At 40.3% G+C, this 23,387-nt stretch overlaps 1 protein-coding gene across 1 annotated transcript; it reads left to right on the top strand.

The window, feature by feature from the left end:
- Window positions 1-1,101: 1,101 nt before the first annotated feature.
- On the top strand, window positions 1,102-22,467 carry CCDC83 (coiled-coil domain containing 83; the record flags this gene model as incomplete). Its single annotated transcript, XM_082277759.1, has 11 exons — window positions 1,102-1,171; window positions 4,177-4,292; window positions 6,809-6,893; window positions 10,696-10,864; window positions 11,493-11,660; window positions 14,412-14,503; window positions 15,672-15,740; window positions 18,428-18,549; window positions 19,605-19,687; window positions 21,137-21,288; window positions 22,279-22,467. The coding sequence occupies exons 2-11, from the start codon at window positions 4,207-4,209 to the stop codon at window positions 22,465-22,467; spliced, it is 1,215 nt and encodes a 404-aa protein (XP_082133885.1). The 5' UTR covers window positions 1,102-1,171; window positions 4,177-4,206.
- Between the last annotated feature and the right edge of the window lie 920 nt (window positions 22,468-23,387).

Genomic DNA, 23,387 nt, shown 5'->3' with positions numbered 1-23,387 from the left:
TTTATGTTGCCCGAGTGATGCCTTAGGTTTTAACTTTCATATTTTTCAAATCCTATACTGCCTAGTGTGTAACTCTGAAGTTTCTTGTAGCCTGTTAACTTCTGCTCTCTCATGCTAGGTAGATGTAACAAAGCCTCTTCAGGCCTGCTCTCCAAGGACATCCAGACCATCCTAGGCCCAAAAAGTATAAACCAAAAGCCTTTAAAGGGAGGGGCAAGCTTGGGGAAACTACCTCATTAACTGAAGCTTTAACTGGAGAATTAACCCTGATATGCAAATGAACCAAACCTATAAAAGTGTGAAGAACTCTTGACCTGTCGTCCACCTTGGGGTCCATCTTGGCAGTAGCCTCTGGCTCCCTAGGGTGTACCTTTGAAGGTCTTTCAAATAAATATCTGCCTTTATTCCCTTACTCCTGTCTAGTCTCTGTTTCTACAAGGCCTCTTAGGGCATCACAAGAATGCAGACAACAGAACTTTAGTGATTTATAATTTTTTCTGTGGTTGAGCATGGCTCCCAGGATTATGTGGCTCAGGCACTGATATCCTATGAAAAGGAAGGAAATGACCAGAACCTATCCAAAATCTATTGCAGTCTACTGGCCAGGAAGAGAGAAGCAGAAGTAGTTCAGGATAAGACTCCAGCCCTCCTTTCCATCTTCTGGAGCCCTGTCCCCACCGCTGGGCATGGCCTTTTGCACTGGTGTGGAGCAAAGGGGTCACAGGCCACAGAGTACTGCTGCTGTTACTGCAGTTCAGGAGCCACCCAAGGCTCCATCGCAGTGCCTTGGACTGAGGGAGCTTGCTCCTGAAGAAGCAGCTCTGCGGTGATGGGTGGCCCAGCTCACATTCGGTGTGGGACTGTCCCAGGACGGGGCTGGGACACGCTCTCTTTCTTGAAGAGAGCTGCAACTTCACCTCAGGACGTCAGGATTTCAGCCCGGCACCGCATTTGAGCGAAACCCAGGCAGTCCCACCAGCTTTTTTTTTTTTTTTTTTTTTTTTTTTTTTTTTTTTTTTTTTTTTGTACTTCTTGTTTCCCGGGCAGAGGGCGCCGGCGGACCTCGTGGCTCCCGGCCCCGTCGCGATGGCGACCGGCGGGCGGGGCGCGCGGCAGGGCGCGGCCGGACCCTCCGGGACCCGCGGCAGGGCCGGGGCAGACCCAGCGCGCGGTGCGGGCCCGGTGCCGGGGCGCGGGGACCGTGAGGGGGGACGCGGGTGTGGGTGGCGGCAGGGCCAGGGGAGGTGCCTCCGGGAGCTCTCTGGCGGTGGCGGGGAGGGGTGGCGGGGGCTGAGGCACAGGGTGGCAGCGCCAGTGGGATTTGGTGCCTACGGGCGGCGAGGCGCTGGCCTCGGTGAGGGGTGGCCCAGCTTTGTCTGCAGAGGTGTCTGGTGGTGAAGGGGGCTGGGGGGAATAGTGCAAGGGACATGCGGGAAGGGTTAGCCAGGGACGGATTGAGGGCAGAGGGAATTGTTAGCCTGCTTTGGAGATTGGGTAGGGGTTACAGTGTGACTGCACAATGTTGCAGAGTGACTGAGGTAATCGATTTTCCGTATTCTGCACTTGGGACGGGGCAACCCCGGGTGTACCGACAGACTGGGGAGGGAGAGGATGAACAGCAGCCAGCGGAAAGGGACTTCGGGGTCCTGGTCAATGGCAAGTTGAACATGAGTCAGCAGTGCCCTGGCAGCCAGGAGGGCCAGGTGTGTCCTGGGGGGCATCAGGCACAGCATCGCCAGCCGGGCAAGGGAGGGGATTGTCCTGCTGGGCTCTGCACTGGGGCGGCCACCTTGAACATTGTGTGCAGTTTTGTGCACCACAAGAAAGACATTAAGCTATTGGAGAGTGTCCAAAAGGGGCCGCGAGGATGGTGAAGGGTAGTAAGAGCAAGCTGTATGAGGAGCGGCTGAGGGCACTCGGTCTGTTCAGCCTGGAGAAAAGGAGACAGGGGAGAGCTCATTGCAGTCTGCAACTTCCTCATGAGGGGAAGCAGAAGGGCTGGTACCAATCTCCTCTCTAGTAACCAGTGACAGGACTCGAGGGGATGGCCTGAAGCTGTGTCAGGGGAGGTTCAGGTTGGATATCAGGAAAAGGTTCTTCCCCCGGAGGGTGGTTGGGCACTGGAACAGGCTCCCCAGGGAAGTGGTCACAGCACCGAGCCTGACACAGTTCTAGATGTGTTTGGACAATGCTCTCAGGCACATGGTGTGGTTCTTGGAGTGTCCTGCCTAGGGCCAGAAGTTGGACTCGATGATCCTGATGGGTCCCTTCCAACTCAGTGTATTCTGTGAGTCTATAATTGTTGGGGACTGAGGGAGTGGAGGCTTCTGGCAGTGCAGCTGCTCGATGTACAGGGGTAATTATGTGAGTGCAAGTGCTGGTTTGGATGGTGTTAGTGACAATGATTGAGCTCATGAGAGTGGTGAGCTGCTGTACAGATGGTCTCTGTAAAGAGTGTCTGGAAAGTTACTGTAGTTGGGTTGCAGTGTCAGGAAACTGCCTGCTCCTTTTAAGGATGCAGTGGCAGTGTAGTTATTGCTTGAGACAGTGCTGGTAGTGATAACAGGGGGTCAGTCAGCACCTCACAATTTTATTTGTTTGGGAGAAGAAATAGATCTTTCCTTCTGCAAATGTCCTGTCGGTTTAAAATGTGCAGTCAATCCTCAGTCCCCTTAAACGTGTTCCCCTCTCTCTCATGTGTGTGTATTTTCTGTGGTTTGCAAAATCCGGCAAATCCCTTATTGTAGTATGTATTTTTTCACCTTTTACAGCTTGGAAGCTTTCTTGTTCCTCTCTGCTTGGGAAAAATTTCATAAATACATCACTGGAGCTCATCTGGGTCTGGAGTTAAAATAAAGAAAGGCCCTAAGCCTTTTCAAAATACTACTGCTCAAAATTTTCAGTTTATATCCAGTTTTAAGCAGGGAATTTGATTATCCATTTAGTGAAAGGGACAGAAATAATTTAAAGAAAACCTTAGGGAGTACTCTAGTGATCTTCAGTTTCTGAGGAAATCAGTAAAATAAATGCTCAAGTGGAAATGCAATCAATACCAGTCCAGTTAATTCTGCGCTGAAGAAGTATGACAGATTTTTGAAAGTTTAATGAAAAAATATTGTATTGAATTGGAAACTGCAAAGGTTGTATGTGAAATAGGATAGAAAATTATTTTGTATACAGAAAGCTGACATTGCCTTGCTTCAGGGTATGGTGAGTGTGGTGAGAAGGCATAGGACAGTGTATGGATTACAGTGCATCTGTCAATAGTTGGTTTAACTTCATTCCCTTGATTTTACAGGCTTGCTTATGTGGCTTTTTACTGATTTTTTTCCCTGTTTACTTGTGCTTATTTTAATAGGGAAAAGTATCCAGCCTGCTGTGTTTAGTCACAAGTTTTTATCAATTTCAGCTATTATTGTAAAATTCAGAACTTAAAATTCAGACAAGCAGTTTAATATGAAAACAAGTTATGCACAATGTTCCTACTCATTCAGTAATAAAACATCCTATACTATATAAACTATTCTGGTTTGGGCATTTGATTATGTGACTGCTAAAAGCAATGAATCTTCATAAGTGCCCTTTCTTGTGGCATTTTTTATTTGGTATAATATATGCTATCAGTTCCATTACAGAACTATTCATTGCCAGTCGAATTCTGAGGTTGGTAGTTGTGACAGCATGCCCAGGGAATACTGCTGACATGCATATCCCTTCAGAAAGTGCTTTTGTTCCAGCTCTGACAATGAAAGCTGGTATCAGAGTTGCAGTGAAAGGGAGATATTCATAGTGCTAGGAGAACAGAAGGAGAGAGAAAGAGAGGCATGTGAACAAGTGGAGTTGACAAAAAGCCTGATAAAGAAACAAAGGACTGGAAAAGGAACAACTGCTGGTTTGATTTGCAAAAATGTAAAAGACAGGCTGCAGCAAGGGATGCAAAAAGTAAGTGGTGATAGAGACCACTGTATCTTCTCAGGTATACATATATATATATAAATATATCAGGTTGCCCCAAAGACATGGGCCTGAGTACTACCCTGGGCAGGATTATTGCTGTCAAAAACCCAAATTGTTTTATTTCAGAACTGTTACAAGCTTGTCACAAATGACACAGGCCAGTGAACATACAGTGTTTTGTAAACCATTCATCAATATATTTTTTTCCTTCACTTCTAGCACAAGTATAAAAAAAATTAAAAAAAAAAAATGGAAGAGAATAAGAAAAAGAAGAAACCAGAAGAGCAAGTTCAAGAACCTGAATCAGATTTACCAGAAGCCTTACTAGAATATCAGTAGGTTTAATATATTTTAACTTTTCACTCATATAGGGTATGTGAATGAAGGAAGCAGATAACAAAAACAACTTACCCAATTTAGAGCCTGAGCTGATAGTTTGGGGTTTTGAGGCTATTTCAGAAAGGTACACTTTTTAAACTGTAGCTGTAAGAAAGCAATTAAATGGGTCAGAAATTTTATGCCATTAGGCTATAACTTGGGGAAAAAAAATTTTATTAAAACCAAAAAACCCTGACAGTTTTTCTTTTAGTAGCAAGCTTTTGATCAGCATACACTGAAGTTGCAAGATCATATTTGACTGTATTTTTTAAGATTCCTTGGTGTTCGTGGAGGTTTGTTATCACTAGCCAGAACCTCAAGACCTACAATTTGCTGTCTTCCTTGGTGCAGCTGAGAGCAGAGCACAGTGTTTTGTTTTGAAAGTAAGAGATAGATAAATTAAAGGCCTCTTAAAATCAAGCAGAGAAAAGTAAGAGCCAAGGGGGAAATATCTGAAGCAGTTACAAACCAGACCAATTTATTTGATTTCTAGTCTCTTGAGTAGATGGTTAAAAGGAGAAAAAGTAAGCTTCACAACTTTTATCTAAGAGACAGAAATTGAAAGGAAAATACCTCAGGAACACTCAAATATCCAACAATTATCAGTGTTTAGGGAGCAAGGAGTAGTGCCTTGGTGTGGAAATGAAAAGTGGAGTAAGCAAAATGAAAAGTAGCCATGTATAGTTGTAGTGACATCTATAAGAGTTCAGAGGCTTTATGTTCACAGGATTTTCTGTTTCATTTACAGAGAACAATTTTCCATAGTGAAACAGCCTAGATTTAGCCAAATCCTATCACAAACAAATACCATCTGAAAAGTCAAAAACTAACTCATCTATTTTGTGACGGAATAAGGAAACTGTATTACTGGGCTGAGAAAAAAAACTGTACCACTTTCTGATAAAATTTTTGTTATGCATATGCAAATAGCCAAGCAAATGACTCATTTGTCTGGAGAGTCTTCCACTGAAATAGGTGCTGCCCTGACATGGAATATGTAGTCTCTACAGCAACAGTAGGGGAAAAAGGGAAGAAAAGTATTCTTGCTGTTTTTATCTTTCTCCCTCTCTCTTCTCTTTCCCCCTTGCTCTCCCTGTCCTTCTGTTCACCTCTGTAATCTGTAATTTCTCTACCATTTGACTGAGCAAAGGTGGATAATCATACAAGTGAATATCTGTCACATTCCACTTTAGGATTTATCAAGTGTGTAGTATTTATTTAACTTCCATTCCCGTTTTTTATTTCCATACACTGAATAATGGTCACTGTTCCTAGGGAGTTTGTTATTTTGCATTTTCATTAAGGTTCTCTGTTTCAGCATTTGTTAGGAAAAACAATTTTATTATGTACTTTTGCTGTGGCCATGACCACCACACCCCCATATCTCTGCTCTAGTCTCTCTCTAACTAATATCTTTGTACTTGATAGAAAACCTGAAGAATACCTTGGAGCACAGTGACACCAGAGGATGCAAATTTAGTAACCTGCAATTTGCATGATTCAGTGATCCAAACTTAGCAAATTAGCTAGGAAAAAAATTATCTTCTTTTAAAGTAGCTTAATGCAATAGGGAAGGGAAAAACTCCCCAAAACCCACCAAAAAAGCACTCAAAACCCCCAAACTAAAAACTGAAGGAAGAAGAACTGTTAAAAGAATAAAAGACATTGTGATAATTGTCATTGTGATAATAATACTTGCCTCCATTGTGCCATATAATGAATGAATTCTGGGAACAGAGGTACAGATTACAGAGAATTTTGCAAATAGATACCATTTGCAGCCTAGTGTTTCTCATTCTAGAAGAGAAAACACCAGAAGGAAATATTTATTTTACAGTTGTGGCAAAGAGAATGACAAGTAGTCTATGAAAACATGAAATCAGTGAGCTAGTTCTTTGACAAAAATACACAAACAGAACATACTACTTAGGCTGGAGTCCCTATTCTCTTAGTGCTTCTTAAAGGCTAACAAGTTCTTGGTGAAAAAATGTAGTTTACAAAGCTTGACAAACCACATTATCAGAAGAATTGAATCCCATTGAGTTCTCCAGTTTGAGATTCATTTGACCTATGTCTGAGTTGCCCAGGCCTTCTCTATAGCTAGTGATGAGTAATATTTTCTGGAGCACAAATAATCTTGTCCTGAAAGTGGCCTGTGTAACAGGTCAGCTAAAAATCATGCAGAAAAAACAAACCAGCTCCAGCCCTCAAGAGGCTACACAGGAGCAGTATAACCAGGGAGTCTGTTGCTCTCTAGGGATATGAAATCCAAACTAACATGCAGGCCTAGATGTATACAGGAAGTAATTTCTTTATGTGTTAGTAAGCAGACAGTGGTATCTACCCAAATGAGTCAAGCAATATGATATGAAAATAAACATTTGGGTAGTATTTACATCTCACCTAGCTTAAATAGCATTTCTTTCTCCTATGTTTTTGTAAGAATGTCTCTTTCTTTACTCTCTCTTCATAGCATTGTGGCAAAAGACGCAGCAATTGAACGGGTTTTGTTTCATCTGGAAGGGTTGGAAGAAACGATCAAAGAAAATCTTGAAAGAGTAAGTGACTGTGCATCCTTCTTCCAAGAAATTTTATTTGTGGCTTCTTACTCACAGATTCAGTTTTATTCTTTCCATTCTAATACTGCATACATTAAAACTAGTTATTGCAGTGAATTTGTTACAGTCAATAAAATTAGAGATAGTGAATCACTTTATGTGCTAAAAGTTAAAGTGTTATCTGAATTAAGTGTGACAACACTTAATAATAAATGTCCTAAATACAACATGCTAAAAAGAAGCTGCAGGAGTAGAACATTACAGAATAGGACACAGCAGTAAGGTAAAGTGAGTTCAGTGGAGGTGCTTTCCAATGCACAAGAGATCCTCATAACCACCTGTGTATTACATGGAATCACAGAATCATTAAGGATCGCAAAGACTTCTAAGATTGTCGAGTCCAACTGTTTAACCCAGCACCACTGTGTTCATCACTAAACCAGGTCCACAAGTGCCACATCTACGTGTTTTTTGAACATTTCCAGGGATAGCTATTCCACCACTTTCTTGGCCAACATGTTCCAGTGCCTCACCACCATTTCAGTGAAGAAATTTTCCCTAATATCCAATCTAAGCCTGGCACAATTTGAGGCCTTTTCCTCTTGTCCTGTTACTTGTTACCTGGTGATACTTTACCGTGCCTTACATCTAGTCCCTCCTGATGGGAGAGAATTTACTGAAAGTCCTTGCAAGGAGTTTGAGAGATAAACTGAGATGTCTCCTTTAGTTTTAATGCTTCCAGATAGTTGTTTATTAAGTCTTATCAGAGGAACAGAGCCACTAGCATGACCCAGGTACAGCATAGAAGGAAGAAAAGTAGGAGTGAGTAATTATCAAGATTTACACAGCCTTTTAAAGATATTTTAACCAATAGTTACTAAAAACGTACTTTATTTTCACTTTCCTACCAATTATTCAGTAACACGACTAGGAACTGCGGAATTTTCTATCCAATCATTCCAAACCACTTTTACTGCAGAATATGGAGTAGTAGAAGAAGGAGAAGAAGGTTTAGAGAACAACAACAATCCTCCATTTTGATATTTTTTACTCTTACCTATTTACTATAAAGAGAAGCCTAAAACCTCTCAATTTTTCACCCTGTGACAATCTTACATAGTAGTCTATAACCTAATTCACACCACTGTATTTTCTAGTTGTTGTCTGACTGTTGGTAATTTTTTCCAAGGTTTGAAGCTAAAACAGTGTTGTTCAGGGGGGTAAGAACCCTTAAAAACAGGTAGAGAAATATTCTCAGCACTCTGGGTTCCCACACCTGGAAGGAGAGACCAACCTCCACGTGGCTACAAAGTCCTTCCAGGTGGTTGTAGATAGAGATAAGGTGCTACCTGAGCCTCCTTTTCTCCAGACTAAACATCCTCAGCTGCTCCACAACCAACCTGTGCTCTAGTCCTTTTACCAACTTTGTTGCCCTTCTTTGCCATCTTTCTCTACAGCAAACACAGGACAACAAGCCCCTTTTCAGTGGGTATCTTTCCTGCAGTACATTCAGATATGCCTTTTAACCAGTCCTGCAAATATTCTTCAATGCTATAAACTTCATTTTTGTCAGCAGTATTAGCAGACCTAACCAAGTACTAAGATTTGCTGACCTTCTTTGGATCACTTTTGAAGTAATGGAATTGCACAGGTTTCTGTGAGAATCTAGTTCTTGCTGCAAACATAGTTACAATAAAAACTGAATAAAGAAGAAAGACCATCATGCTAGCATACTAGCTGCAATTTTTAGCACTGCTTGATGAAGACTCACTTTCTCCTGGATTAAGAATTGTTTTGGGTAATTTTTAGAACAAGGTTGTGTAATTGCTGATTGCACCTGAGTGACACTTTAAAGAACCGTGTATAAACAGCCATAATATGGCATCTGATGACTGTGAGCAGTGAACTTTGAGAATAGATAATACAGAGTCACCTATTAAAATTAATTGAAATTGCTCAAAAATCCTTATCTGGATCATGTTGCAGCCTGCACTTCATAGCAGTGAAACATTGAAACAATGTCTCTCTGTCCTTCCCATGCCCATGCTTGCCCTGCTTTATAAGTATCCATCTGTTTAGCTTTATGTGGTGCTTCTTTCAGTCTTGAAGCCTGGATGATGTTTCATTTGTGGCTTGACTATTACTGGAAGTGGCATTTGCTCTTCTTTCTCCAGGAATCTGAAGGCCTTTATGATTATTGTTGGATCTTATGTCTCTTGTGGTTATACTGCTGGATTGGAGGGCAGTTCAACTGACTTGTTCAGGAACACAGAGCAACAGCATAGGGGAGATCCCACAGTGGGTCTCCTCACTTTATGACTCCTCAGTGGGTCTCCCCATTTTATCTGAGTGTGTTACTGAGGGCTGGTGCCTGTGAAGGACTCACACTGACAGTTTACAGAATAAGGCTCTTCATTAACATAAAATTGTGACAGATTAAGGTTTGATGATTGTCACTGATGGTATCTCACTGCAAAAACATATTCAAAGCGATGCACAGAGAAGCTCTAATCCTCAATGAAAGTACTCAGTGTCCACAGAGTTTGGTTCTTACCCAATAGGCATCCCTATGGGGGAGAAGACAGGTTCAGCCTGTCGACTGATCCCAGCAGTTACAATGGAGTCTTCCCAAACTTCTCCCCATTCCTAACTTACTTTTATACTATTTCCTTGTGTTTAGGTGGAGCTTGAGTGACTCTAGGCATACATCTTCTCCTCTCTCCGCTGGCTGACAGGTGCTGTGCAGTTTCTCAGCTACAGAGTACCATTGAGCTCCCCTCCCTGCAAGGATTTCTATGCAGCCTGGTGATGGTGTCTCCACTCTGCTCCACCCTCTGTTCCATCTCCCTTAGCAGGAGCTATGGTTGCAGATTGTAGGGAATCATCATGGAATAGGTTTCAAGCATGCCAACTGCATTCCATTCAGAGAGCAGCAGCTACATTTTATCCTATAATTTCTGACCACTATAACTTCTGTTAGGATGTGAATATAACTTCCTAGTTTCCTCTAATTTTACCCCCAGCCATCTTTCTACAGTTATTCCCCCAATTTGCTGCTAGTTTGTGGTCTCTCAAGGACTCCTTCATATTTCAGATTGAGCAGGGTGAAGTGCTATTTGTTTAATTTAATCAGGTTTTGACAGTGCTTTGAGCTCTATTCTTTATTTTCTGCTAATGTTTCTGTGTGGTTTAGAGTTAATCCTAGAAATGAGGAATGCTTGAGACTCTACTGCCTAGTAACTGTTACTGTTTGCTCCTGTATGGTATCCTTTGGGAACAAACATACACAATCAGTAATTTCAAATAATCTGAGTGTCACTAGAGAGGGTCATGGCCAAGGACTATGATTGGAATCAGAAGGTATAACTAATTTCAGCTCTGACAAGACTCTTTGCTGTGGTTATATGCAAGTGACCTGATTGTCTCATGATTTTTCTACATGAAGATGGTACATTCTCATGAAGAATGTCAACATGAAGCAAATAGATCCTACATATAAATATTGTTATTAAATTATCCACCAGCAGCTTTCTTTCCAGGCAATGGATGACTATTGGTGTGCTGTACCAAGTACAGCTGGCATTTGTCTCTCATTTCCTTCCAGCGGTCTTGAAGTTACTGAGGAAACGTCTGAGCCTTGCAAACTCTCCCTTCTGCTCTGTCCTTTCAGAATATGAAGAATAGGTGTTTAGCTGGGTGTTCTTGAATTTAATCTGGCACTAGACCAGATTTTACTTTTTTTACTTAAATATGTCGCTTTGAAAACATTTTAATATGAGCTGTGTCTTCCGTTCTTTCTTAGAATGTTGTTCTGAAGGAGGAACAGAAGGTGCTTATCAGACGCTTAGTAAGACAAATAGAAGAAAAGGAGAACAAACGAGATGACAAGGAGGTTGTAACCAGGGATGATGTGGAAGAGTCACTGAAAGCAGTTTTTCAGTTTGTGAAGGACAAAGAACAACTTCTTCAAGGTATGTTGTGATTTGGGGAAGTGTGGTTTACAGTCTATACACTTGGGATTGAGTACTTGTTGTTGTTGTTTTGCAATTTAAGTAGAGATTCAAGTTCCTTGTTGCACAAAAAGTAGAAAACTTTTCTTCCCCCAAAATTGGGCTTTCTCAATTTAGTATGAGATTGTGGAGGGCTTATAAGTCAATCTGTCCCTTCCAAGTGATATATAGTATTGTGCAAGTACAGACGCTCCTTCTTTTTTGAAACTCATGAAAGCCCTAAGCACTGGCTCCACTCAAGATTAAAAATAAAATTATTGATGGCAGGAAGAAGGACCAGTTTTGACTGTTAAAAATTCTGGCTGCCATCCCTGCGATTCTCTGTGGGAGACACATGACCTGGGTCCCAACATTTCGGTGAGAACTCTTGTCTCTTCTTAGAAAAATAAGACCAAGCTGTTTTCAGCAATGATGGTGGCCCTTGACACTACATGAGGCCAGCAGGTTGTAACGTATTGTAGTGTGGAAGAATCCCTCTTCCTTCTCCATTCCCTGTGAAAGCACCTTTCTTAAAGAATTTGACGTTGTAAGAATTACCAGTTCAAGGAATCAGTAATGAACTTGTCTTTTGACATTCTTATTTTAATAGATCTACGCTCCCAAATTGAAGAAATTAAGAAAATAATTTCAGAAAAGCAGTGTGAGAGAGATTATTGGTTGGAGTACAAAAATGTCGGAAGTAAAATACATGCTGAGAAGATCAGCAGTCTGGAAAAAGACATTGCAGAAGTCAAATATGAACTTGAAAGAACTGAAGGTCAGTTTACAGCTGGTGTAAAGCAAGTCTTACAGGGTCTTTGCACATTGCTTGCAGGAATTAAATTATACAGTTAATTTTGGGTCAAGTTCTAGTAACTTGTATCAACTTCTCCAGTAATTCCCATTAACTTTTCTAAGTGCACCTAGGATGGGCTGCATGATCCTGAAAAATATAAGGACTCTCTTTCTCTCTCTCTGTAAAAATTCCTTTATTAAAGAAATGGATAAAGTTTACAGAAATGACGACACTTAAAGAAACTAATAAGCTTGTCCTGTGATGGTTTTCTTGTAAAATACAGGGAACCCATTTTTAAAAAAGGTCACTCTGAAGGACAGCCGTTTTTTGTAAAAATAAGTCTACGTATATTTAGGTCGCCTATACAGAGGGCTCCCTTAGCAGTCATACCTGAAAATGTTGACTCTGCTGCTGTTACTTCTCATCATCTACAAGCACTTCACATATTGAAAGCTCCTTTGACAGGAAAGTAGTATGAGCTCATTCTTGGAACGGTCTTTTCTATGGAGCACACTGGTTTGCATGCAGGACTAGAGGGAGCTCTTTAGCCAGTGGTCTGGACCTTTCCTCCTAGTTGGACAGTGTGAGGCCCTGCAAAATTGTACAGACATAGACACACACTGGGAACTGTTTCAGCACTGTCACAAAAGTGGAATTAATTTGAGAGCTTATATATTGTGGTGCTGAGTGCTTTACAAAGATTTCTTTATTACTGCATTATTTTAAAATCATTTAACTATTTTGCTGTTACATAACCCACGCTCCCAACAGGAGAAGGATGTCCTGGTTTTCTTTCTTTATGTCCCTCTCAGTATGCGTGACCACAGCCAAGCAGCTGGTAGTAACAGGCTGTGACACTGCTCTAAGGGTCTCTGTATATTCTGTGCCAGCCATTACCAGGCATCAACTACTGTGGATAAGAGCCAGCCAGCTATCTTTTTGTCTCTCAAAACATATTTTACCATGATTAAGATCTGCCCTGTGGCTTCTACATTTCCAGATAGCTTGTCAGATATCCATCACTGTATTCAGGAGAGGTTGGGTTTTTTCATTATGCATTTTCCGTGTTCTTAATTGATTTAAAACGTTCCTATATAGCTGCTGAAATACGAAGTGAAAAATAGAATGGGCTTTTATATAGAATGCCAGTAGGGACATGCAGTCTGACCTCCTGCATGTCACAGGGTACAAAGTTAAAAATTCGTGGTCCAACAGAAGTGTATTTACTGAAAGTCATGTTATAGTGGTACATGTATAAGTGGCCCACATAACACACTGGGAAATGATGCTGCCAGTACTGGATGTTTACCATACTATTTTGCTTAACTCCCTAAAACTGAACCTAGAAAGTGTCTGGGGCATAGCGCCTTCCAGCAGAAATCTAACGAGCTTTCAGAGCGAGGCAGCAACAAATTGGGCTTGTTCACGCCTTGAATGTGTAACACGCTTAGAGAATAAGCATAGATGAACAGGTTTCTGTCTCTGTGTGTACCACTGAAGGGCTTGACACTGGCACAGTTCATGTTGTCTGGTGGTGACATTTTAAACAAAACAGCTGGAGAAGAGAGGAAGCAAATGAGAGCCACATGTTTAGGTGTTGTGTGGGGAAAACAGTGTTGCAGTGAGAGGATTAGGGAAGATAGCCTCTTTAGGAACTGCTCAGACACGCAGTTTCTCCTTTTTTTCATTCTCCCCGTACAACTCAGGTTATTTAGCTGTCTGAAATAATGGAACAGTGAATTCATTATAGTATGGAAGTACTTCCTTTTCATTCTGCCAAGTCAAGATGGTGGAGTCCAGCTTCCACAGTGTTAAATTAATAACTAATGCACAACTAATACACCTTTCATATTTGACTGCCTTTGACTCTGCAGTGCGTCCATTAGCAGATATTCATTTGCAGCCAGATCAGAAATAAGCTGTCTGCAACACAAGTGCAGAGAAAGACTGAATCTCAAGCCTTTGGAACGAGTATGCAGTGCCTTCCTTCAAAGAAAATTACTACAATCTCATTCATTCCTTCAAAAGGAGGAAATATCAAGCAGAAGTGAGCTATTTAGAAGAGCAAAAAAAGAACTAAAGGGAAGGATGAAATAATTAAATAGCGAGTGACTAGAACATGAAGCCAAACATATTCAGTTTGATGTAAGACACATTTTCTAAATAATGACCACAAGCAATGACAGAAGCAAATAATTGTGGCATTTGCCACATTCTCCATTTTGTCCTGTTGTCAAATTAGACCCTTAGAGCCTTAAATAAGTCAGAAAATGTATTAGGCTCTTTATAATAACTATCTGAAAAAATGTCATGTGGATAAGGTGATCCAATATGCTTCTATATCTAAAAAATAAATTTTCTAAGCAAATCTCTCACATGGCTCCAGGAGCTCTGCTATTGATAGAGAGAAAATTTAATGTTAAGATGCCAATATTTTAGCAGAGAACTGCTTAGCTCACTGCTCAGTTAGCAATGAATTGCTCAGCTGTTGCAATTGTCAACAGAAATGTGTAAGCCACTTCCAATTTCTAGTTTTGTAGTTAACACTACTGTTCTTTGGGTTTAGGAGGATGATTTCTGGATATTTGAATCCTTTTCTGTGGAGCATCTATGCAGGTGACACTCACTGATAAGTTCCAATTTAGTAACAACATGCTAGTTATCTATCTGTTATCAGAAAAAATTATGTCAAATAATGATTTCTGATTTCCCTGGGTTTTTTTTGTTTTGAAGAATATTATAGAGAAGCTTTGAAGGTAGTGAGAGAAGAAAATCAGAAACTGTTTGACAGACACATGAAGTTACTCAGTGAAGAGGCTCTTAAGGTATTCTTTCTGCTTTTTTAAAAACTGCCAACTGTATTATATACATGTATATACACATGTACTCTGCAATATTAATTATTTTAACTCATATTAAGACACTGAACTTTTCTAATAAATGTAAAATAAGCTGTAAATCTTGGTACACATGGAATTGGTTATTGCTCTTCATGCATGTACCTTTTTTCTTTTTTCCATCAGAATAATGATGGGTAGATGTGAGGACATTTTACAAATGAGGCATGGGAAACTGGGGCACCATGCACTGACAAGGCTTGTTTGAGAACATATTGCTTTTGCCATGGCCTTGATTTTGACATTTGCACAGACTTTAAAAAGCAGTAACATACAAAGAGATTGCATGAAAATATACATCAATTTAAAAAAGAAAAGGTTTCACTGTACTTGTAAAGTACAACATTTTTAAAGTGCCACAATAGTGCAGTCTCAGGAAAATGTAGGTTTATTGATACACTGTTTTTTTGTCATCTCTGCCAGCTCTGATTTGAAAACATGATTTATGAATAGCTCTAGTGACAACTTCTTACTTTCACAAAATGCAAAGCATACTTCAGTACAAATCACTAGGCCCATTAGGTGTTTAAATTCCCTGGCTTCAGTGCTGGAATTTCTAGTCACGTGAGAACATAATCCAAAGAACTGTGTTAATGGTGATCTACAGGGGCATCTTCCCTCCCAGTTCTTCCTTTCCCCTTTACTGACATCAATAATTAAACTGTAGCCTTGTCTCATTAGCACAGACCTCTACATGTTTAGGTCACTTGTTGTAGATCAGTACTACCTCATTTGGGATTTTACTTGGGGTTCTTAATAGCTGAAGGTTTGGTTTTCTGAAAGCAGTAAGATTTGAGCACTATTGGGAACACAGAAGAATTGTTAGGCAAAAAAGGGAACTGTCCTATTTTAATATGGGAAATCAAAAAAATATTGGTAAATTGCTGGACATATAATCTGCTCTAGGCAGGATGATGGAGAAACATCTGGCCTTGTGAACTAAATCCTCTTGTAATCCCTCAGGGGATGCTACAGTCTGTTGTGTGGATGTTTCTTAATTATTTCCTGCTAAAGAGCAGAAGATTCTTCTTTGTAGTATGCAGGACTGTCAAAGTTCTGCTTTCAGATGAGATGATCTTAAATTGTGTTTTCTCAGAATGCTGTGGGATACTTAGACAAACACTGTCGCAGAGAGATTGAAGAGAATGAGTGGCTAAAAGAAGAGGTAAGAGGATCACTTGCCTACAGTTTATCATGGGAGTTCATGTTTGAAATACTGTGACCTACAGTCAGAACTGTTTCCAGTCATGGGCCTTGGGAGACTTCTGCTGGCAAAGGAGAGCAATTTTCCAGTAATTAATCTGTAATCCTGAGCAGCAAACAGTGCACTGTGGTGAATAAAGGTAAGAGGTGAACATCTGCTTTCATAAATGGAGGACCCCCTTTCCTGCCCAAGTTGTTACATGAAGGACTGCAATGTTCCATACAATTAAGGATTTTTATCTGTGGAGATTGGGATGCTATATAGTATAAAGGATCAGCCAGGTAAGTAGCTGAAGGGGAAAGGTTTGAATTTCATTAAAGTTCTAGTGCTGCTGTATTGAAAGAAAATGAATATGGATGTTGGAAACGTTCTGAGAAATGGCTCGAGACAACATTAAATGGAAGGTAGTAAAGAAACCATGGAGACTCTACACTGAAGAGAGGAAAATCAAAATCATATATAGTTGTAATTAATTGCTTGATAGCTTTTATACCGTCCTTTAATGGCAATTTAGAGCTATAAATTAGATAGCTGTAATTTTCTTGACATGAAAAATTTTTTGTGAGCCAGATTTAGGAAACTAATTTTTTCCATGGTGAGAGTTTGATTTTATTTATTCCAGTCAATATAGGTTCTTTGTTTCAATCAAATCTAAGCATGAGATTGGTGGGTGAAATGCCTTTCCTCACTTTCACAGCCTCACAGTTGAGAATTAAGCAAAACTTTTTGGGAAGTTAATAAACAAACTTCTTACTTTTCCATGCCACATCAACAAACCTGGCAGAGGTTTCTCCATTTTACTTACTCGTTTGAGATACTTGCCAGTATGCAGGGACACAGCTTTCCTTCTTCCCCTTAATGAGTTCTGAGCATGCATCTTTAACTTTCCAGGGAGGGTGTCCAAACCACAGCTTCTGAGGCAATGAGGGTAGTGCAAAGAAATGGGAAAGAATTAATGTTTTATTCTGTGTAAGCAAACAGGAGCTCAAATCTATGCATCCCATCACTGAATGAGTATGACTTCTCTTCCCTTCTCCCTGTCTCACTGAACACTTACAATTTTTACACACATTAGCAGTGCCAACAAGAGAGCACTTTGGAGTACTCTTATGTCCTGACAGGCCCTCACCTCAGAGCTGAAGGATTTGGATTTCTTTCCTCTCAACTAGAAGTTTCCTATGTTATGAATTACTTTCCTATGTTGCTACTTTCCTGTGTTATGAATTAGTGCTTTGAATTTTGGGGGAAACAAAACTATTATCACTAACTTCTCCAGTCCTCTGAATTCACCCATTTATTTTCTCTGCTTTTCTTATATGGATGAAATATTTTCTCTCAGACTAATGTTTATATGTAACTGACAGACTCTTTCAGTATTTCCTTTGGGGGAGATAAACCAAAAATTTTAGTTTTGTCTCAGTTCAAAATTTTATTTTTGTTTTGGTTTTTTTTTGGTTTTTTTTCAGTTTGGCCACTGAACTGAAAAATGACTTACTAAAATAGCTCTAGATTAGTCACCTCCAAATTTAAACAGATTTGGAGACTTCAGTCACATTTTTCCATGGTTACTGTGTCACACCAAGATGGTGCAAAGCTGCATCGCCTCATGTGCCAAGCCACATCCTGTTACTGGTTAATATCCAGTCATTTTCACCTTTTTAATCCTTGGGAGAAGTTGTAATTAGTTTTAACTGCAAATTTGGATGATTATAGCTGGGTTAATTTGGCTTTGGTGAGAATGGATGCTTTCAGATCGCTGGGTAGTGCTCTTAACCTTGTGCATAGGGCTAAGCTTTCTGGGAAGATATCTTTCCTGAAGTACGTTCCCCTCCCTGTGAAGGGGGTAAGAACTTGCTTGTACTTCAACAAAAGTGGGAGGAATTTGGGGAACTGAATAACTGGCATCCTTTGGTCAGTATAACTCCACAGTGATATGGGGCAATTACCTATCTGAAAGCAAGTAGTACCTGGGACTTAGCCACTGTCACAGAACCATAGAACATCCTGAGTTGGAAGGGACTCACAAGGATCATTGAATCCAACTCCTGGTCCTGCAAAGCCCCAACATGTGCCTGAGAGTGTTGTCCAAATGCTCCTTGAGCTCTGTCAGCACTGGGGCTGTGATCATTTTCCTGGGGAGCCTGTTCCAGTGCCCAGCCACCTTCTGAGGGATGAAATGTTGTGATAACTTGGACTGAAAACTTCACAAATTCTGGGTAAGAAGGTTTTGTGTATAAGAAGGAATTAGAAAAACAACACTTGCTGAGCAAGACCCTGAATTTACCTATGCAAAGAAGCTTTTCCTCTCTCAAAGCTCTGATGTGAAAGCAAAAAAGAAAAATCCAGAGCTCCTGTCTAGCAGATCTGTTTGACTACATAAGAAGATTTTGCTGTCAGGGTTGCATAGCCCAAATGTGTGGCTGTGATTGACACACATGGGCTGTGACAGTAAAAGGGCTCTAATAAAGGTGTGAAAGAATCAGAGAGACCTTCCCTTTGAAAATGTGGCACTGTGTTTCCCCACCAAATGTGCAATCTTGCTGATACAGTTGCATTCTTTCTGGGTATGTGCTGGTAAGGTAGTTGCTATCAAAGCTTTCCAAAATTCTAAGAGTTCCTTTTTATTCTTTTTTTTTAATTGTCAAAAGGTTAAGATCTACCGAAAGGCACATAGTGATTTGGAAGCTTCTGTTCAGCTCCTGGAAGAAGAAAATACCAGCTTAGTGGCAAAACTGATTGATATCAAACTTCAGCATCTGAGAGTACAAGGGTAAAATAATGCTTTTATGGACTTAAAAGTGATTAATTTTTTTTAAAGACTATGCTCCTGTCTGCCTCTAGAGCTATTTGGGCTCTCCCACATCAAAGCCAAAGTAGTTTCCTAGTTGAGGGAAGACAGGATTTGACTGAGTATATGTGCGAGTAGCATCTCTGAAGGATGACAGTAACATTGGGACTTTCCAAGTACCAAATTTCAGAGAAGAAACTGGGTTCTTAATTAATCTATTAAGACCTAGCACCACTCACTTGATATGACTGGGGCTTGGAAAGAGTTTCTTCGTGTTGCGATTAGATGGTCTCAGCCCCAGCTTTTCAGACTAAATGCTGAATAGTAGACTTTTCCTTTACTTACCGAATAATAGACTTTCCTTTACTGTTGGCAAAATGTTTAAGGATGTGAAGATTAATTTGCAAATATAGAGGGCTTTGCAATCTTGAGTGAAACAAATGACCTGGCACTGAGTAAGGAAGAGACCTTGGGAAATGTCTGTCTGCAGAGGTGTCTGTAGTACTAGCTTCTTTTGTATTGAAACGCTTTACCCTTTTCCCCAGAGAAAGATTAATTTAGCTACAAAATGTCAACACTAATGGTATCAAAAGCACAATACAACAATGTGAGAGATCCATCTTCATTTTCGAGTCCCAGTTCAGTGATTTTAGCCATATTGCATAAAAAGTTCCAAGTCTTAAGAAGTGACCATTTTTCTCTCCTTTCCAAACTTTGGATTTCTTTGAAATGAGAGCTGCCAGCTGTGGTCTGAATCTTGGACTGACTGGAGACTATAACATTTGTTTTCTTTTAGTCTCATGGATATAGTTGAACTTAGGCACTAAGAATAAAAAAGAGCAGCTTATTAGCCACTAAGCTACCTGGCTGCCTCCGTTGCATTTTTAAACCATTGCGCTATTCTGCCTTTGTGGTTAAGCAGCAATGGCTTTCAAAAAGGGTGGCGTCCCTCTCACCCCAAATCACTGCACAGGACAGTTTAGAGATAAAATTCAGACCCCTTATATGGGTTTCACTTTATCTTTTTTACTCCATAGGCATTTGTTTCATACAAAGGGAGCTGGCTTGCAAGAAGAGCTTCCAAAGGATGAAATGAAAAGGGAAAATAGAGTATATGCAGGTGATGCAGCTTATAAGAATTGATAAGTTACTGAACATTTACAGACTTTTTATTTCTGAAGCTTTTTATCAAACTACCTGTTTGACATGGTGAACCCCTTATTTCCCAGTTGATGGCAGCCACCACAGCAATGATAGATTGTAATTTGCATAAGGAGACAAAATCACAATCTACCTGTAATACAGTTTTCAAATTTAAATTGGTTTTAGATTGTGGAATATAATTACTCATCTAGAGCTAGCCTGGAATGCAGTTTACAGTACTGGCCATCTTTTATGAAGATATGATTCGTATCTTAATCAGTTCTTTACTGATCCATATCATAAGTTCATTATATTTTGTCCCTGAGAGGACACTCTTAAACTCTGTGCTGGCTTTCACTTTAAGTGTACATGCACTTTGCAGTCATTCAGCTGATACACCAGAGTTGAATTATAAATAAATCCCTAGCAAGAGCAGATTAAGCTACATGGAGCTCAGCCTGAACTGAAAATCTTGGTAAGCAGTACTGAATTTTGGGCTGAATCTCCATCCCTTCTGGTAGGTGTGCCCCAGAAAAGGATATGGCATTAGGCAAGAAGGAGCATGAGCCTGTGCTTATCTGTTTATGACAGTCTCTGTGGATTCCTTAGTATCACAAGTTTTATTTTACATCTTTGTGTGAGTAGAAGAAAAAGGATGGAAAAAAGAACAAAATTAAAGAGATATGTTAGAAAAATGGAAGTCATACAGTTACGGATACATGAAGAAATTTGTTGAAGTTCTGATCAGTCCCAGCCATAGGTGGGCCTTTTGAAACCATCAGGCAAACATGTTGACTAAGACTTCTGTATTAAATATATGTTGACTTTGAAAATAGCTAGACTTTTGCAATAGTTACCTGGAGGAGAAGGCTTTGTTCCAATAAGCTGGGTCATTGTCCCAGGCAAGCCTATAACTTGGCAGGCCATGTCCAGAATCCTGTGTCATCCTGAGAAGTAGTCAACTACAGATGTGATCTCTTTAGAGGAGTAATAAGTAGACTAACTGTGATTCAGGAACTTTTTTTTATGTACCTATAGATACACATACCTGGATAAAGAAGTGTACATTTGCTTTTACCGCCTTTCTTTTCTTTTTAACTATTCAGGGCTCTACAGGATTTAAGTTGAACTGATAAAAGCTCATTTTTTCCCCTGCCCCCTCCCACAGACCCATTAGTTCTAACTTCCAATCAATTTCAGTCCCTGGGTCTTGATCAGAAATTGTGAACAAAAAAACACATAGAAAAACCTAGGGAAAGCAAACATTTGGCTTGAATTGCCAATTAAAAATACTACCAAGCTGTTCTTTGCATCACACAGGCTGAGCTGTATTAAAGATTGCAGGCAATGCTCATACCAAGTACTGATTCTGACTTCCATAAAGCTTAACAATTACATACGGTTAATTTTTCTTCTCTTTAAAAAGCAAAGGCAGATGGAAAGAGCCTCAGAAGTGCCTTTCCAAAGATTCTGCCTAAAACAGATTATGAGAAGCCTCAAGACAGTGATGAAGAGCTGTGGAAAAAATTCTTCTCTCCAGCTCTGGACAGTTCGTTGTGTGAAGATGAAGATTTCCAGGTAGGAGTTAAAGCTATCAGGACTTTCACTGACACAAACATCTTTCATTGTGGAGCATGAGCTACTGTCAGGACCATTCTACTTCCAGTGGTGTTATGGCATCCAATGTCCTTTACCTGGAGTGCAATTCAGGTGCTTGGTCTTAGTCCTCTGGTGCTGGTTGGGACAGTTAGGTCACTCCTTGTCCTTCAGATGCTGTGCCAAAAGAGCACAGGTTCTGTGTCCCATGGGCCAGCCTCACGTGGATGTTTTGGATGCCTTCGGGCATCTCTGGTATCATGAGGCACATGTTTTGGCAACTGAGTGGTGTCCTAGGAACCATCCCATGGAGTGTCAGGATGAAATTCCCCTTAGAAAGAATTCTGAGTGTCACATAATGAGAGGTTCTTTTGCTTGGATACTGGTTCTTTAGAATCTGTGTTGCACAGTAGCATTAAAGGATCAACATTCCTGCAACAGAAAGCCAGGATGAAGGTGTTCCTGGGTGCAAATTTCATGGGTTGAGAAAACAATACACATTGGCCTTTCCTGTAGCTGACTCACTCTAACCCAGCAGAAAAGCTTCCCTTTCTTTCTCCCCGATTTAGTTTTCTGTTGGGTTAGTCAACCAAGTTGGCTCAGAGGTTTGGAGAAAACCAGAGCCAGTGCAGATGTGGCAAAAGCACATGGCTGGGCTTGGACCTCTCTCTTTTTGGCAGGAGCAAGCTGTTGGATTAGTTTAATTCTTCTCACAGAACTGAATTTGAGATTAGAATTTGGGTTATGGAGAAGGTGATATTGGTGAAAACACACAGGAGAAGAGGGCAGCAGGGCTGTAGCCTCCTAAGATGAGCTGGCTTGCAAAAGAAGCCCATTATTACTGACATTATCAAACATGACCCCAGGGCAGCATCTCTACAGTTGCTTAAAAAAGAAAAGTTGCTGGGTTTTTTTTGAAGAATGGTTGCTTTCCTATGAAATTGCAAAGGAAACATATTCATTCTTCTTAAGGCATACTCAAAACTGGGACCTCTGAAGAGAAGGCTGTATGTGGTTGGAGAAGCCGCGCCTACTTGTAAGGAACCAGAAGAAATGCCAAGCAGGAGCCACAAAGAAGAGGACACTGTTGGTAAATCAGATGGGCATATCACAGCTGAGATGATCAAGGCTTTATTTAAGGAAAATGTTGATGAAAACTAGACAAGCTGTGCTGTTGACACAGAAGTGTAACATTCTCAGTTCATTAAATATTTGCTCTCTTCTGTGTGGCATGGGGCTTTGAGGAAATATTTTAGAGTGCCTGAATCATGATTGTAAGTTTCATGAGAGGTATGTCTGTGTGCAGAGACTAATTGAAAAGTTCCTTTTCTTACCACTGAGAGAGGTCTTGTGCACTTTTTGGGGTATTCAGTCCACATAGCAGCACATATATCTACTAAAAGATCCAAACTACTATTTAGTTTGTATGGTCTCCACTTGCAGTGTGGAATTCCCTCTTGATCAGACAGTGAAGGGGTAAATGCAGGCTGCCATAGAACATAGAACTGTTACAAAATACTTAATACTCTGCTAAAGCAGAATTCATTTATGCAAACATAATTCAACTATTGCTATAAATTGAGTGTTTGAATGCTTTTTTATCTGTCTCCATAAGACCCCTACTTAAATACATGGAAATAAACAAAAAATAATTTAAAAACAATTTAAAACCAGCATAAAAATCTCTAAGGTCTTAAATACTTTGTTTAGAATTGGCCAAATATATTGTGTAAGCCCATGTCCTTGGTTTGTGGCTGGTCTCTGTGAACATGTATCTTAGTGCATTGATGCAGTGGGGGGGTTTCCCTCTAGTTCCCTCTCAGAAGCACACAACAGTTCCTTCCCACATGTAGGCTCTGACCCATGCATTTCCTCACTAGAAACTTGTGACAGTATTGAATAATCGGATTTAAACCCTTGACAGGTTAATCAGCTGTTTGGAATAAAGATTTTTTAAAAACTTACATTTTAAACAACCTGTATCTCTGTGCAGTATCTCAGTGTGTCTGTACTTCAGTGCAAACACTTTTGGTTTTCCAAGCATGCTCAGCTGTTCCTGCCCAGTAGGTGTCTCCTTGGGC

The sequence above is a fragment of the Coloeus monedula genome (assembly GCF_965178545.1).
Source record: "Coloeus monedula genome assembly, chromosome: 3".
NCBI lineage: Eukaryota > Metazoa > Chordata > Aves > Passeriformes > Corvidae > Coloeus > Coloeus monedula.
The sequence above is the reverse complement of the archived record's forward strand: the minus strand, read 5'-3'. Positions and strand labels throughout refer to the sequence as shown.